Below are 17,973 nucleotides of genomic sequence, written 5' to 3'. Positions count from 1 at the left end.
CATACAAGAAAGGAACACTAGAAGACATAACCCTTTCTGCTCCTTTGCTGTGGCAGGATGTGGCCTGCAACTGAGCAGTCACCACACTCCCCCCCTGCAGACAAGTTCAGTGGCAAACCGTGAAGCCAGAGTAATGATGTATCATGACTGGATCACGAATGAACTTCTTGATCTGTGAGATAATGGATTTTATTATAACAAAGAGTTCTGGGTCAGGGTTTTTTGCTACATCATGCCCAAAACATACCACCTGACCTCCCTGATCCCACTAAGAGTTGATGAGAATAAATGAAGTATTCTAGGAGACATCATTTGGACCCCAAAACTTATATATGTGACCACTGACCACATGACCTGCTATAATTTAATTGCTTACATAAAATATGTTTGTTATATGCGTTTTTATCTGTTCACCTATGTCATAAAATGTTTATTATGAGAAAGTGAATTTGTTCACTATACTGCATATGAACTCACTGGCATCTTGTTGATTACTCCAGCACTACAAATCCTAGATGGGTTTGCCTGTCAAAGGGCGGCTTCACTAGCTGTACAGGTATAGAAAATAAAGCTATCTCTGATAGTGCGCATGCAAACACTATGAAAGCGTTGTTCTCCCGCCATTTGTATGTGGTCATATTTGAATAACGTTTGACTTCTCTGGCACCATGATTGACTCAGCACATCACTATTAAAATATTCACATGGTCCTCTGCCTTACTTTCCTAGGTCTGTTGTTCAAATCACCACAAACTTGTGGTTGGATGACTGCCCCAAGAGTCATTCCAGCTCTTTAGAGAGCAGGTATTGATGACATTTGAATGAAGCAACACTATCCGTGTGAACCCATGAATGTTCAGGGGTCAGTTTATATCTAAAAAGTCCAGCAACTAAAGGAGAAATTTCAGGGCTGTTAAAAATAAAATTGAGATTGTCCTTTAAAGAGCAGGGGCTGAGGGGGTGCATGGATGGTTCAGTGGTAGAGTATTCACCTTCCATGTGGAGACCTGGGATCAATTCCTGGACCATGCACTCCCCTCAAAAACAAACAGTTATAAAAAGAGCAGGGATTGAAAAGCATAAAAAAAGAAAAAAATTCTTGTACATACAGTAACATTGATAAGCTTCATAAATATTAGAACAAGGGAAATAAAGTCAGACTCAAAAGAGTACATACTGCATGATATCCAAGAACAGGCAAATTGAATCAATGATGATAGAAGTCAGAATAATGGTTATCCCTGAGGGTGAGAATAGACTGGGAAGAGGCATGAGGAAACATCATGGGGTGCTAGAAATGTTCTAAATCTTGATCTGGGTGATGGTTATAAAAGTTAATATTAGTGTACTTCACACACTTTACTGTGTATGTGTATATGATAACTCAAAAAATATCACATGCTGAATTTAACAAAGCTGGTATCTACTTGATGCCAGCAAGCAGGAGTCTTAGAACAACTTCAAATTAGATATATCTTTGAATATTTGAGATTGGAAAATAATAAGAAAGTGTTTAAATAGAATAGCATATGCCTCAAGGCATTTGTGCTAGTTTGAAACTGTTATGTACCCCACTAAAAGCCATATTCTTTTCTAATCCAATTTTGTGGGAACAGACCCATCGATTGGGGTGGAAACTTTGATTGGATCATTTCCACGGAGATGTGACATGCCCAACTGTGGACGTGAACCTGGATGGAGATATGGCTCTGCCTGTTCGAGGTGGATCTGACTAGCTTACTGCAGTCCTCTAAAAAGGGAACAAAATCACAGTTGCTTCAGAGCCGACAGAGACACAGATGCTTGGAGATGCTTGGAGTGCCAAAAGAGAGAACAGATGCCTAGACACGGATGTTTGGATATGTAGAACCCAACTGATATTGCCGTGTGCCTTCCCATGAGATGCTAAGAAAGCCAGATCCCAGAGTTTTGCCCCAGTGCAGCTAAGTCAGGACCCACAAATGCTTAGAGAAGAAGCCACTGGAAGCAGGAGCTGGAAGTAATGAAACCAGGAACACAGAAGACACCAGCCACATGCCTTCTCGTGTGACAGACACCATCCTTCTCTTCAAAGTCAAAGGATCTTTCTCTGGATGCTTTGGATTGGACATTTTTATGGACTTAGAACTGTAGATTTGTAACTCAATAAACCCCTTTATAAAAGCCATTCTGGTATATAGCACACTGGCAGTATTAGCAAACTAAAACAGCATTCTTAGTTTGTTTTATATTTATGAGCTACAGGAGCTATAGATTGTTTCTCTCTGCCATAGGTTTTGAAGTTGATCCAGTTAAATTATATATATGAATTCCACTCATTTGAATGAACACAAGTCAGATTATTTAACTTCTCAGTGTCTCGGTTTGCTTATTTGTAAAACGATTGTTTAAAACAATTCATGTAAGATGGTGATAGTAGTGCAATGTTGTAAAAGTAATTAATGTCACTGAATTGTACACTTAAAATGGTTAAAATGGCAACTTTTAATTCAGATATTTGCCACAATTTAAAAAATCTAAAAACAAAAACTTATTTTATAGGACTTGTGAAAATAAAATGTTAAGTACTTAGCAGAATGCCTGGCAATAAAAGTACCCAATCAACATTAGTCTTTGTTGTCATTAAGTAAGTGGCCCCAAGGTGAGCTCACCAGTCAGCCTTGTTCCAGCTGTGCCGGCTTCAGCCCTCTGTAGAGCTACTCGTGTCGCTTCTGGCAGAAGGGGAGAGGGACCCAGTAAGAAGAAGGAAACAGTCAGAGAAGGTGATGGAGAAAAGACTTGGGGAACAAAGCTGCTCTTAGCAAGATGGAAGGAGAAAGTGGCAAACAACCCTAATAAGAGCAGAAAGCACTGAGCCACGCAGTAGCACATGGATGTGCCTGTCACCAAGAGAACTGGCTGAGAAAGCAGCAGTCACTCAAAGGGTCTCTTCTCCTTTACCTATTTTAAATGAGATGATATCACTACTTTGCAGGTGGCAGCATTTACTGCAACTCTAAGCTTGGAATTTGTACTGACTTTTGCTCTAGGAAATACCATCATTGTATGCACAGCCACATTTATTTTTTAAAATAGGGCTGTTAAGGAAGGGAGCCCAAGTACTAGCGATTGAAGTGAAGGACACTGTTTTCATTTGCTAATGCTGCTGGACCGAAATATAACAGAAATGGAATGGATTTATTAAGTTACAAGTTTACAGTTTTAAGGTCTTAAAAATGTCTGAACTATGGAATCCAGAGAAAAATGCCTTGACTCTGAAGAAAGGCCGATGTTTGTCACATGGGAAGACACATGGCTGGCATCTGCTGATCCTTGTTCCTGGTTCCATTGCTTCCAGCTTCTGATTTCAGTGGCTTCCTCTCTAAGCATCAGTGGGTCCTCACTTGGCTATTCCAGAGCAAACCTCTGGGTTTCATCTCTTAGCCTAGCATCTCCAGACATCTGATCTCTGTATCAGCTACCCAAGCATCTGCGTCAGCAGTCCAAGCATCTCTGTTGGCACTCCAAGCTGACTATGTCTATGTCAGTTCTGAAATCTTTCCCTCCTCAGGAGCTCTCTTAAAGACTCGAATAAACTAATTATGACCCACCTTGGATGGGCGGAGTCACATTTCCATCTAATCAAAAGGTGACACCCACAATTGTGTGTGTCACATCTCCATGGAAACAATCTAATCAAGAGGTCCTGCCCCGCACTATTGGATCAGGATTACAGGCACACAGCTGCCCCGCAGATGGGATTAGGGTTAGAAGAACACGGCTTTTCTGGGGTACATAACAGTTTCAAACCAGCACAGATGCCCAGGGAAATGACTGCTCATTTCAGAACAAATATCTAGGAGTAAATCTCACCAAGGATATGAAAGACTTCTACACAATAAACTATGAAACATTGCTAAAAGATATTAAAGACCTACATAAAGGGACCTAAAAAAAAATGTTCATGGCTTGAAGGTTAAATATCATTAAGATGCTATTATTACCCAAAGCAATTTATAGACTCAATGTAATCCCACTAAAAATTCCAACAATCTTCTTTGCAGAAATGGAAAAGCTACCATCAAATTTATATGGGACAGTAATGGTCTCGAATAGCTAAAGCCACCTTGAAAAACAAGAATGAAGTTGTAAGTCTCACACGTCCAGATCTTGAACCTTATTACAAAGCCACAGTAATCCAAACAGCACGGTACTGGCACAAGGACAGACATACAGACATAGAGATCAGTGGAATAGAACTGAGAGCTCACAATCAACCCTCACATTTATGGCCAACTGACTTTTGACAAGCAGCGAAGACCACTCAATTGGGGAAAACTGGATCTCCACTTGCGAAAAAAAAAAGGAGGACCCCCTACCTCACAAATACACAAAATATACAAAAATCAACTCAAAATAGATCATGACCTAAATATAAGAGAACTATAAAACTCCTGAAAGAAAATGCAGGAAAGTGTCTTCAGTACCCTGTGTTGTGCAATTGTTTCATAGACTTTATACCCAAAGCGCAAACAACAAATGAGACCTCATTAAAAAAAAAATGTTCCTTTAAGGACTTTACTATGAAAGGATAAAGGTATCCTACACAATGGGAGAAAATATTTGGAAACCTCATATCCAATAAAGGATGTATATAAAGAAATACTTCAACTTAACAACAACAAAAAACCCAGTTTAAAAATGGGCAGAAGACTTGCATAGACATCACTCCTAAGAACTACAAATGGTCAAAAAAACACATGAAAAGAAAAGGATGCTCAATATCATCAGCCACACTAAAGCAAATCAAAACCATGAGATACCATTTCACACCCATTAGAATGGCTACTATTTAAAAAAATGGAAACTAGGGGAAGATGGCTGACGAAGAGGCACTCGAGATTACCCTGCTCCACAGAAAAGTTAGAGAAGGGACAGGAGGGAGACTGAGGCAGCGATTCGGGAGTGCGGCTGGCCTGGGAGAGGGTCTGTGCCACATGCGGCAGCCCTGGTTGCAGGGGCCGAGGACCTGAGAGGCAGAGAGCTGGAGCCTGGCGTGGAGACACGGAGCCCGCGGGAGTGCACGGATGGGAACTCGGGCCTAGGAAGCGAGCCAGGCCCGTTTCTTGGGCGCTACCCTCACCAGCGCAGCCCCATGACCGGTGACTCACCCCACACTCCATGCACCCGAACTTCATCACCCACTCCCATTCCCCGCGTTCCAGAAGCCCCACCCCACCAGGGCCCGGTGCACGTAGCTGCCTCACAGCCCCACCCCTAGTGCAGCCCAGCCCGCCCCTCCTGCACCCCTCCCAAGCACTGCCTCCCCACCTCCCTGTTCCCTGCAGGCTTTTGCCAGCACATAAAGGCTGCCGGCACTGACCTCCATCCCAGGCTACCCCTGCCCCCCACCCATAGTGCCGCACAGCCTCACCCCGCCCTCCCTGAGCTGGGCGCATCCCTTTACGGCACTTCCAGGCCCACGCATGCGCACGGGCCCCCAACACGTCACTCAGCTCTGGGAACCGCGCTTTACAGCAGTCCTAGAATGGCACGTGCGCACAACCCTCAGCCTCACTTCCCAGCTCTGAGGAAGAGCCAACCGCACAGCTGGGTCACAGCTGCCTCCAGTCCACAAAGTTGTAATGCCCACCTGCGGCCACAGCTCTGCGCATGCGCACACAGGGCCCCATGCCTTAGACCAGTGCACACCAGGGTTACGCCCCCCAGACCCGTGCACCCGCACAGCTTCTTCCTCCCTGGCCACTGGGCGCCCACGTTCACAAGTGCCAGTGTAACATCCCCAACCTGTGCCCATACCTGCCCTGAAACAAATCACTGCACTGAGTGCCCCACCCCGTGCCCTGCTCCCTGCTGTACAACCATCCCACAAACACAAGGCCTTAGACTACTGAAAGAAATCAACTCCCAAAGTAAATCAATCAGGATATTTACATGCCACGAAGACAGCAGAAGATCACTAAGCATATCACAATGCAGACAGATACAGCCCTGCCTAATGACCAAATGAAAACACCAGAGAAGACACAGATGCTGGGACAACTAATCAGAGATGTTCATACAAATCTACTTAATAAAATAAGTGGGACAGCAAATGGCATAAAGGAGATGAAGAAGACAGTAGAAGAGCACAAAGAGGAATTTGAAAGAATTAATACAAAAATAGCAGATATCACAGAGATGAAAGATTCTGTTGACCAAATAAAAGACATACTAGAGTTACACAACACCAGACTTGAAGAGACAGAAGAAAGAATAAGTGATATAGAGGTCAGGATAACTGATTGTGAACACTCAAAACAGCAAATGGCAAAAAAGGTGGGAAAACTTGAATTGGATCTCAGGCAAATGACAGACAAAACAACACACACAAATATAAGAATCATCGGTGTCCCAGAAGGAGAAGAGAGGAGTACAGGGCTAGGAAGAATAGTTGAGGATAAAATGGAAAAATATGAGAGATCATGTGGTTAGCCTATGACAAACTCTGGGATCTGTCCCGTAAATACTTTTTGAAGAGTGCTTTAAAAACTATTGATTTTTACTTCTTTGCTTTATATATATGTTATACTATACAACAAAAAAAGTTAAAAAAAAAAAAGTTAGAATGGGCAGAGCCTAAATACCCCTAGAAAATGTGAGAAAGATCAGAGGTGATGGTGGAATTATACAGAGAAAGCTGGGTTTAGCGAATGAGTGCTGAATCATTATACTGATATTTCTTTTAGCCCCCAGTACCTTTGAGCAGCTAGAAATAAAAACCTAATATTGTGGAATTGTAACTCATACCAAACTGTCAAATCTGTTCTACAACTATTTGTTGCGATGTACTTTGAAATGTATTGCTTTTAGGTATATATGTTGTTTAAAGAGAAGGAGTATAACAGAGAAGATAGGATCTAACAAATGAGTATGACTGCTGAATCAATGTATTGACATTTCTGTCGTTCTCCAGTGTCTTGGAGGCAATAGAAGGAAAAACCTGAAATTGTGGAACTATAACCCATACCAAACTGTGAAATCTATTCCATAGCTACTTCTTAGAATGTACACTGAAATTTATTGCTTTTTTGTATATATTTCACAATAAAATAACATTAAACATTAAAAAAAAAAGGAAAATAAGTGTTGGAGAGGATGTGGAGAAATAGGAACACTCATATATTGCTGGAAGCAATACAAGATGGTGCAGCCAGTATGGAAGACAGTCTGGTGGAAAGCTAAGTATAGAGCCACCATATGACCCTCAGTCCCACTACACAGTATATACACAAAAGAATGGAAAGGAGCGGCTCCAACAGATATTTGCACACCAATTGTCATAGCAGCATTATTCAAAACTGCCAAAAGATGAAAGCAACCCACGTGTCCACCAACCAATAAATGGATAAATGAAATGTGGAGTTCACATTTCATTTGTGCAGCCAGATGTCCAACCAGATGAAAAGTTGGAGTTGGGATACACCCGGGAACAGGGCAGAAGTCTCTCTCCCTCCTCCTTGGGTGGCAACAGGGAAGAGTAGCCCTGTTTATCATTTTCCATGATATATGAAGAGAGTTTAGTCCCTGCGCCGTTGGACTAGAGTGTTTCTTTTATAAGGAAGCACCTCCTTGTGAAAATGGGATTTGGTCGGCCCACTCATGGGTGGAAGGCAGAGCCCAGGTGTCTGAGGAAGCAACTCTGCTTTATGGCACAGAGTTGCAGCTGATTGGGGGTTCTTGGAAGATCTGTGAAGGACAGGTCCTGCTGAAGTTGGCACTAGGTGTGAGAGGGACTACGGGGAACCCTCTTCATTATTTCACTTCTGGAATCTTTGGTAAAATCTGCATTGCTTTCTAATGCTTTATAAAGTATATTTTCTTTGGGGAGGAGTGAGGGTAAATGCTAAATCCTGTTTCGAGGTTGAAACCCAGACTATATGTGGAAACGTTTGATAGTCACACTGAGCCTAGGATTTTGTGGAGCAGGCTCCAGAAGGACACAAAGGAAAAGGCTGGGAAATCTTCCCTCTTGGGCTGGACTGAGGACAGTCCATTATCTAGAAAGCTTCCCTGCTCTGTATTAATAGGAAACAGGGTTTCTTCCCAGTGCCCCTTGTGGAATATGGAAAGTAAGCCATATCCATCAAGACAGACTGCCTAAACCCCAATTTAGGTTTATGATTTTCTAGTCCTTTTTTTGTCCCCTGATTGCAGCCTTGGTCTCAACTGGGCTAGGTCAAGGGTAAAAGGAAGAGATCTTGTCCCAAGGTTGAGCCATCTCCCTGTGGCCAAGTGGTGGGACAGCAGTGGACAGCAAGAAATGTCAGCCAGTTTCTTCTACCCAAGTTAAAAGTGAAATGCAAAGAGGTGGCTTGTGGAAGGTGCATGTTTCTGAGTTTTATTATTAAGGAGGGTGGCATTTCCCTTAGACGTGTTTCTTTAGCTCCAGATCATGAGAGGACGTGCAGAGGAAATACAGGTTTAGGGTAGCCCTGGAAGTCTTTGACATCATGAACTTATTTTGGCATAAAGTTTGTATCATATGCAGTCAGTTTTTGTTTTCTCATTAAAGCCATCAGATATTCAAGTGATTTTTTTCACCTAAGTTTATGATAGGCAAATACCACATAAACCAAACCATCTCTGTTGACATGGTTAATCTAGAAGAATGCAGTTGCATAGAAAGTAGTAAGACGAAGGACGTACTTTCAAGTGGAGCTTGGTCATTTAAAGTTTTTCCCAGACAGAATTTTCCACCAAGTCAGTATAGATGATGTGTTTTTAATAAAAATAGCAACCACAAAATTAATCATTATTTTTTCTCTTCAATATTTAAGAGGAAAATTCTGAAGCCTGCAGGGATTTCTGATGCCAGAAAATGATTACATGTAAGTTTGTATTTAGCAACCAGGGTTATTTAACTCATGGTAATTGGGACATGGGTAATTAAAATTTGCAGCATTCCAGTTATTTAAACTATGATATTCTTGGTTAGGTTGAACAAAATGTGAATAGAAGATCTCTTTCCCCAAGAAATAAGATGGAGAGAGTCTTTGGAGAACGGCCTCACTGAACTGGTAAGTTAGCTTTCTCCGGATTTTGGTGATTTCCCCAGTTCTTCCATAATTCCTCAGTGCTCTGGCCATTTTCTGGTAGGTCATGGTTTTCCGGTTGCCTTTTCGTTTCCCCCAAAGTTCTGCAAGTTTTTCTTTGTTCTTCGATACAAACTGAAAGATGCCTTTGGGCCTGTCCACCCACTGAATGCAGGCCGCCATGTCAGGGTTGCACAGGGAATCGTAGAGGTACTCGTACAGCCGGAGCTTTTTCCTGCCTGGAACAGAGGGGAACAACATCAGGCGGTGGGGGCGCTGCACGCAGGCATCACAGAACTAGGACAGCAGAGGTTCTGGCCTCCGACTCACCCACCCCCTCTGAAATTCCCTTAGGGCATCATTTCTGGGGCGTTGAAGGCGAGGGGCTCCTTGGCCTTTCTTTGTTGGGGATGTTGTGGGAAACTTAGTACTGCCCTCCGCTGGGCCAGAGGAGGCTGGAGCCTCCTGACCTCCCATTTGCCATGAGGTCTTTTTTCACAGTTAAGTCTTGACCACCGGGTTTGTGGTCAACAAATGCGAATCTTTCTACAGAACAGCAAAACTGAGCAAATTGACTGCAGAGTTCAGTGGTTTTAAAGAGAAACCTCAAAAGCCACTTCCAGAAAGCAAGTCCTTCGAAGGGACTTCATTGAAATGAACTAAGCTAAAGGAGGTAGGGGATGAGTGCATTTTGTAAAATGCAAAACAGGATGCAAATATAAGGTAATATTAGTGAACTTAATAACAATGGCAGGTAAAAAGGCTAACCCTGGGTTTGCATGATTACTGGGAAGTTTTTAAAAACTGGGGTGGAAAATGCCAAAAGTATTTCCATGGGATTTTGACGTTTTCCGTGAGCACTGACAATGAGCATTGTGATATGTTTCATTGCCATGAAATTCAATGAAACTACCAGAGTCCTTTTTCTTTTTATAAATACAGCTATTTATAGTTCAAATTAGCTAGATAGGAAACCTTGACAGGATTTATTGTGGGTTTTTGTTCAATTGGACTTCTTTGGCCTGACTGACTACTCGTGAGTGTGACAGTCCATTTGGCCATGCCTGCCTGAATCGGCCTGAAAATACCATGAACCACCAGAAGCTAAAAGACGTGCAGCCAAATCCCATTTTTCCATTAAGAAACTAAAACAGCGGGTTCCCAAAGTGCTGCATCAGTCTCTGGGGAGTCATATTCTTTCATCAGTCATTATTCATCCAAAAACTTCAAAGGGTCTTACAAAGATTATATTTTACATTACATTATCTTGAGTTTGGAACTTGAGAAATGTAAGGGACTTACCAAAAAGCACATCATAAATTAAAGTCACAGAACTTTTCTGTCTCTTATGCAATGACTGAGTCCATTCTAACGGATTGCCATTTCTAAACATTTGTTTTTATTTTTTCTTAACCATTTATATACAACTCTGAGTTACCCATTCTAGCCACTTTCAGATGTATCATTGAAAGTGGCATTAATTACAGTCACAGTAGTGTGCTACCATCACCAATTAATATTACTCTAACTTTTCCATCACCTCAAGCGGAAGTCCTGCACCCATTAAGCCAGAACTGCTTTCTTTTGTTCTCCCCATTCCCAGCCCCTGGTAACCTATAAGCTAATATCTGTCTCTATGAAATTCACTTAGTCTAGATCGAGATCATACAATATTTGTCTTTTTGTGTCTGGGTTATTTTTCTCAACGTGAGGTCTATACATTTTATCCACATTGTTGAACTTCCTTTTTATGACTGAAAAATATTCCAATATGTGAATATGCCACATTTTGTTATTCCAGTCATCTGTTGATGAACGCTTGGGTTGCCCCCACCTTTTGGCTGTTATGAATAATGCTGATATAAATACTGATGTACCTCTTGTTCAAATTTTTTTACAAATTTTGTGCCAAATTTTCAAAATTAAATTTTTATTAAAAACAGTCATATATGCTCATGGTAAGAGTCAGATGGTATACATATAAAGGGAAAGTAAAAGTTCCTGTCTATCCTACATAGTTCTAGAAAACTTGACATATTTCCAGAAAAAGTTATTTTATAAAAATGCATGATAAGGGCCGTGCAACAGTGGCTCAGGGGCAGAGTTCTCACCTGCCATGCCCGAGACCCGGGGTTCGATTCCCGGAACCTGCCCATGCCAAAAAAAAAAAAAAAAAAACCATGATAAAATTGTGATACTTCTTATCCCTCTCTGGTTCTTTTATCTCCATAAGAACTGAAGGATCACATACCTTTTCCCCCCTTCTGCTGGAGGGCAGCAGGTTGTACTAGTTGGTTTTCAGCGGCATTCTGTAGAGCTTGATGAATATTTCCTTCAAAGTAGAAGTCTGCGGCACTGTTCTGTATAAATAATGCAGCAGGATGTTAAGTGGGGTGTTCCCTGGAGCCCCGGATTGGTGGCTATAGTTCAAAATAGAGGGCAAAAAGTGCTAAGCATCCTCCAAATTCTAAAAGGTGCCGTTCCCAACTGCAGCCAGACGTCTCCCCAGGAGGAACTAGCCTCAAGCATCAAATCCCCTTTCCCTCCCCACATACAAGCCCATCTAAGTAGAGACCAGAGGCAGAGGAGAATCTCTGGCTTAGTGGGAGTTCCTGTTGTCTCCTCCTTATGAAACAGGGAGTTTTCCTCTTTCCCCCGAAAAAGCTCAGTGAGAGAGGAGACTCCAAAAGAATCATTAAGCCACTGCATTGTACACTTTAAGCTGGCTACTTTTATGTTGTGTGAATTTCACCTCAACAACAACAAAAAGAATCGTTAATGGAGACTGAGGTCAGAGAGGAGGGAAGGTGGGTTTCCATTCCTGTGTAGGATGCCATCTAGACAAGAGGGATTAACAGGAAAAAGATGGTGGTCAAGGGAGGGCAAGGCCAAGAGAGGGGTCAGCATGCCCACCTATGTGACAATCAAGGGGGTAGACAATGGTCCGACCACATGCGGTTAGAACTTGTGGGTTCCAAAGGTCAGGGAGACACTGTGGAAACAGCTGGGGCCGAGCCATGCTCCAGTGGGCATGAGGGCTGGCCAGCAGGCAAGGTCCCCAACCACAATGGGCTATGCAGCGTATGCTGGGGAGGGGGGGGTTGAAGTGGAGGTAGGATGTCCAGATTTAGCAAATAAAGGTATTAGGCGTGCTGCATTTTACCTTCCAACCCTAAGACGGAAGAGGTTAGGCTGGATCTAAAATTCCCTCCTCAAAGAAAAGTCTTGTGGAGAGGCCCTGAGAGAATGAGGTTTATACACACATCTTACAGAACCACCTCAGGCTGCAAGGCTCCTCAGGGAAGCTGATGCAAACAGAAATAGTCAAAGACGGGGCTACCAATGTACCTTGCTAAGTAATAAGACATTTGACATTTTCCCCTTGTTCTTCCTTCTTCCACTCCCCCAATTCCCTAAGCCGGACCCAGAAGAGGGATGGGCAGGAAGGCAAGATGAGAGTCCGCCCTCTAGGTCAGGTCTCTCTGCACGGGCAAAAGCTGTGCTGGAAAGACAGGCTTCAAGTTGGGTTTGAGACTGAGGTTTGGAACTGGGCATTTAATAACAAAATACCACTGGGAAAGTTGTAGAATCTGCCCAAGATGTCGCTAAAGGGACAGGAAAGCGCATTTAACAACGGATGGTGGAAGAAGTTACTAAAGAAAACTAAAAACCATTTCATTTTTATCCCCCACCACATTTAGACTCCTTAATACACTAGGTGCATGAAGAAAACAATGTACAAGAGCAGATGAATGGAGAGATGGTGGGGACATTTCTCTTTGCAGGGAGCTTTTGAAATATAAGTGAACTGGTCGAATGCATGTCGCTAGCTGTGTACCTGGGAGGGAAAATGGAACAGATAATATAAAATGGTAAGTAAAGCCAAATCAGGGAAAATCTGGGCCTTTGCCCCGCAGTGTTTAAGGGAACCATCATTTTTTGCAGTTTTCTGGATAGACTAAGGAGTCACCATAGCTCGAGAACCCTCAAAGTACCAACCCTTTGCCTGATTGCTTTACAGAACCAGGCGAGGCTGCGTGAAGAGCAGTGACAAGGGGCAATTTCTTCTTGACAGATTTGCTGATTTTCAACCACACTGACGGTCAAGCGGAGACCACTACTGATGACCGCGGGTAGTATGTGTACAATCTGTGCGGCCTTTAAGCCGGGGTTCTGGTAGCCTACACCAAACGGATGGCTAGTGCAAACGGAAAACATGCCCGCTACCCAGGAGTGGTCTCCTCAGAAATACACTCACAATTACGGTTCTCCAATTATAGACAGGTTCCTCTGGAGGCAGCATTCCATAGCAGTTGGAATTTCCTCTGACATGAGGGCAATGGTTGATGAAAGCCAGGTAATTTTTGTAATCTAATTAAAAATCAGAAAGAAACAGAAACAGCCAAAAGTGTAAAAATCAAAGTTTTACGTAAAACAGCTTTCCTAGAACAATTGCTCCCTTCTATGTCCCTGACCACTTTGTGGTTTATTTCACATGGTGCTGGTGTTACAGAGACTTGTTTATACACCCCAGTCCCCTTGCAGGCTGAGGCCATGATCCTTTTATCTTAGTGTCCAAGCCCCACCCTCCGCCCCCAATTCCATGTCTGAATTCAACAGGAAAAATATTTGCATCTCACTTAGATTCCATCTCTATAGTCTCGTTCTTCCGAGTAGAATATATTCTTGGGTGGGTGGAGGGGCTCTAACATAAATCACAACAATTGAAAAGCCGTTGCCGAATGGTTGAAATAATGCTCATTAGATAAATAAATGCCAACAAGGTATTCTTCTTTTGTTTGTTTGTTTTGTTTTTATTTTTTTAATTTATTTTTTATTTATGATACATAATCACATGCAAACACAAACATTCTTATCATATGATCATTCCAGAAAAAGCAGTAAAAAGAAAACATCAATTCAGAAAAAGCAGTAAAAAGAAAACAGAAAAAAATTCATACATACCATACCCCTTACCCCTCGCCTTCACCGATCACCAGCATTTCAATCTAGTAAATTTATTTTCCCAACAAGGTATTCTTAACGGAGATAATAATCTGTTTTCATATTCCTGTGTGGAATGTCATCCTCTGCATTTTTCTATGTAAGACTTTAAATTTAATTAGGCTGCGTAAACCTGGATGCTTTTTTGCCTTTGTCTTAGAGTTAATCTAGATGCTTTAGGTAAAAGTGATCTCTTCCCTTTGGCTCATTGTCATTACATGTGTGGATCGACAAGCTATCTCATGTGCCAGTGGAAGGGAATGGCTTTGCTTTACCTGGGGTGGACTGAAGATCTGCAGATGAATGTTGTCTTAGTACTTCAAAGGCATCTTCAAATGCTTGGCCCAGCTTGTCTTGTTCAACGCAATTCTGTTGGAGCAATGGCAGAATGCTGGAGTTATAAAATTATCAGTTAATTTCCCCAATATAAATTAGCATTTGGTCTATAGGAGTGTTTCTTGACCTCAGTACTGTTGACATTTGGGGCAGGATAAAACTTCGATGTGGGGGACTGACCTGGCCACTGTAGGATGCTCAGCGGCATCCATGGCTTCTCCCATCCAGAAGCCAGTAGCCCCCCACCCCCCGCCCCCGCCCTCAGCTGTGACAACCAGACACTGCCAAGTGTTCCTGGGAAGGCAAAACGACCCTGATTGAGGACCACCATGCTGTAGGACAGCAGAGAAAATGGTATTCCTTCTATGATACAGTGTTTAATGATCTTGAGATTATTTTAGGGTAGAGAAGGTTGACTTGGGAAAAAGGGCCAAGGAAACATCTTTAATCAAATAGAATCTATGAATCATTACTTCAAAGTGAAAATACTCTTAATTTCAAAGGACCAAGATTGAACTGCTTTGCAAATCATTTCTTCCCCTTATTAATACAATCCAAATATTTTAACTTCAAGATGAAGAGAGAGAAAGGAGATTTTAAAATGCCAACTTACCATTCTTCATTAATAAGTTGATGATTCTGAAAAAGTTTAATATTTAAAAAGCAAAATTAAATACAGTCTTTTAATTTGTCTGAGTTAAAAGATCTTGCTCAAAAAACACTTTCTGAAAATATCTTACACAAAAAATACTATATGAATTTCTTTTGATGAGTACAAAGTTTCTTTCTACAAAATTTCCTGCAGACATTTCTTTATCCTTTTCTATCATTACAAAAAAACGTTAGCATTAAAAATGGACCTACAAGTTTTGACATTAAACTTTATTATCTAAATGCTTAACTTAATAAGACATTATAAGATAAATAACTTGGGAGTATATACCAAAAACATTTAAGTACTTCAAAATTCCTGAAGCAACAAAATCCTTTTTACTTTAGCATAGCTCTCCACTTATAATAAGGATTTCAAAAGTCTTTTTGGTGTCGTGGAGCCTTTGAGCAGCTGATGAAAGGTATGCTTCTCCTCTCACAGAAAGTGCATTTACATTACAAATAAAATTAAGCCTATGAAGTCCATCCACGGACTTCCCAGAATCCTAGGCTCAGAACCCCAGTCTATAATTTTATATTACCTATCTTCTTTTTTCACGTAAGTGATTTAGATTTTGTTTTAATTTGATTGTTGTTCTCACACAGTCCCCGGTAAAATGCTATTTAACTCTATGTTCTATAGAACTACACAAACAAACAAACCCACTTAAGAGTGTGCTAAAGATTCCAACATTCTTTATCATTCAATTTAGCACATCTAACAACTCCATTAATCCAATTTCTTAGCATTTACTCTGCAAGCATAGTCAGCTTACTCTTAAGTCTTTAACATTATGCAATACACTGAGTTAATATGATTTATATCAATTATACACATATCCATAATGTATAGGTATAATGTCAAATATCAAAATTCTGTTCCTGTCTTTGAAATCACTATATCACATCAGCTAAAAGAGAGTATGAGAACAAAATGCACAGACCACTGTTTGGGATTTGGTCCATAATGAGTGTTATCAGTTGCACATATTTTTTAAAAAGTCATGTCACTGTCTCAGTCAACTGTGCCTCAGTTTGTAAGCAACAAAGCAACGACATAACACAAGCGTTGTACATTTTGAATTGATTACATTAAGCTGCTCTCTTTAACTAAAATTCCCCCATTCACTAAGACTATTAGTAAGTCTTTTTAAAATATCAAACTCAAAGGGAAGAAAAAAGATCGAAAGCATTATTGATGACTTCAGTAGCCCAATATTTCCTAAAACAGAAGACGCAGTCAATGGGAAACACTTAATTAGCACAAAGGAAAAATGGGCAGTTATTTTAATGTATTTTGAAATCTATAAACTGAACACTTACCAGTAATGCACTTCAGCTCTTTACAAAGATGTTTCATTAATATCAGAAGTGTGAAAGACAGAATTGTTCAAGAGCGCACTGGCAGAGTTGCATTAAATAGCTGTTTTTAAGGAAGTGCTACAAAGGGGAATTTTTTTAAAAGATACAGAGCCTTCGTAATTTCCATGTCATGATACAGCCGGCAGACAGCTGGGGCTATTATTTTGAAGAGGTACATAATCCTCTGCGCCCGGTGGACCCAAAGCATCGTGGCCGGACCCCCTGCCCAGCATGGGTTGCAGATCATCTAGCCCACACAGACCCAACTTTGACTTGGACAGCTTGCATCCATCCCTTCTTAATTATTTTGATTAATTCCCCCCAATTCTGGGCCTTATATTGCCCATCTTGCTTGGACTATTAGCAACTTCATTCCAGCCTCCACATGTTGGAGCCCTTGCCTCTGACACCCCTAGACTCACACTGACCGTGCTATCTAGAGCTCTTCGAGGCTTCGGGCCCTCAGCCTGGCAGTGGGGCTCTCCGTGTCTGGCCTCGGCTGTATCTCCCACCGCGCATTCCCCAGGGGGAGTGAGTCCAGGCTTCCGTGCAGCCTCCACATCTAGACCCAGCCGAGGCCCCAGAGCGATGGGGAGAGGCTCACGGGTGGCATCTGGTACGACCTGCCTCAAAGCTGTTGCACTGGCAGAGCCAGCCCAGTCCTGAACTGGGTTGGAGGGCTTATGTGGGATATCGTTGGGTGGCTCCCAGGGAAATTGGGGACCAGAGAGCTCAAACCTCTCACCAAGCTACCTCCAGGCGCTGGTCCTGTAAGCTCCTGACTTGCCAGCTTAGCCACTGCTCCCTCCACCTGCAATCTTTCCCCTCAGCCCACACACCTACCCATTCACCCACTCTGTCTTACCTGTCCATCAGAGTCCAGTCTAGCGCCCGCACCGTCTCTTCTGAAACACGTCGCTGCCTCGCCCTGGCCTATCTCGTAACCTTCTGCCATTTTAATGACTGTCACATTTGGCCAGGGGGGATACTGCCTCAAGTTTTTTGGTAAATCTCCTGGGTGGGGAGGGGTAGGAGGAGGGTGGGATTTCAAAGCTGCCAGTGATTTTCTGTTTTGCATTGTTGGGACCTGAGCTCACCTCTGATATGGGACTATTGTTCTGGACCAACTCCTTTTTCAAGTCAATTTGTTATGCAAATGAAACAGTAATCCCCCCTTGTGAAATGTAGATGTTATAATAGCAAGCATGAAACCGTAATCACCAATGGTGATTTTTTATCTGTACTCGCTCCTTGTTTACACCCTTTACAGTCTGCCTGATTGCATTTATTTCATTCATTCAGCAAGTATGCATTACTGAGCATTTTACTTTGCTGGGCAATGCCTTGCACCTGGGAATACAGCCCTGCACAGGTTCTGGTAAGAAATGATAAACAAAGAAGCAAAGGAAATGATAAACAAAAATATATAAAAATATATAAAAGAAATGATAAACAAATAAGCAAAGGAGAAAATGATCAGAGCGCGGTAAGTGCTGAGAAAACAAACAGAGAAAGTGGCTGTAGAGAATGTGTGGAGTTGTGGTAA

At 42.0% G+C, this 17,973-nt stretch overlaps 1 protein-coding gene across 1 annotated transcript; it reads right to left on the bottom strand.

The window, feature by feature from the left end:
• Positions 1 to 8,747: 8,747 nt before the first annotated feature.
• On the bottom strand, positions 8,748 to 16,486 carry SPIC (Spi-C transcription factor). Its single transcript, XM_077111774.1, has 6 exons — positions 16,389 to 16,486; positions 15,028 to 15,053; positions 14,354 to 14,447; positions 13,333 to 13,445; positions 11,326 to 11,434; positions 8,748 to 9,313 (listed from the first exon to the last, which is right to left on the bottom strand). Exons 2-6 carry the CDS (start codon positions 15,028 to 15,030, stop codon positions 8,883 to 8,885), a joined length of 750 nt encoding a protein of 249 aa, XP_076967889.1. The 5' UTR covers positions 15,031 to 15,053; positions 16,389 to 16,486; the 3' UTR covers positions 8,748 to 8,882.
• Between the last annotated feature and the right edge of the window lie 1,487 nt (positions 16,487 to 17,973).

The sequence above is a fragment of the Tamandua tetradactyla genome, chromosome 7 (genome assembly GCF_023851605.1).
Source record: "Tamandua tetradactyla isolate mTamTet1 chromosome 7, mTamTet1.pri, whole genome shotgun sequence".
In the NCBI taxonomy this organism is placed as follows: domain Eukaryota; kingdom Metazoa; phylum Chordata; class Mammalia; order Pilosa; family Myrmecophagidae; genus Tamandua; species Tamandua tetradactyla.
This window is presented reverse-complemented; position numbering and strand designations above follow the sequence as displayed.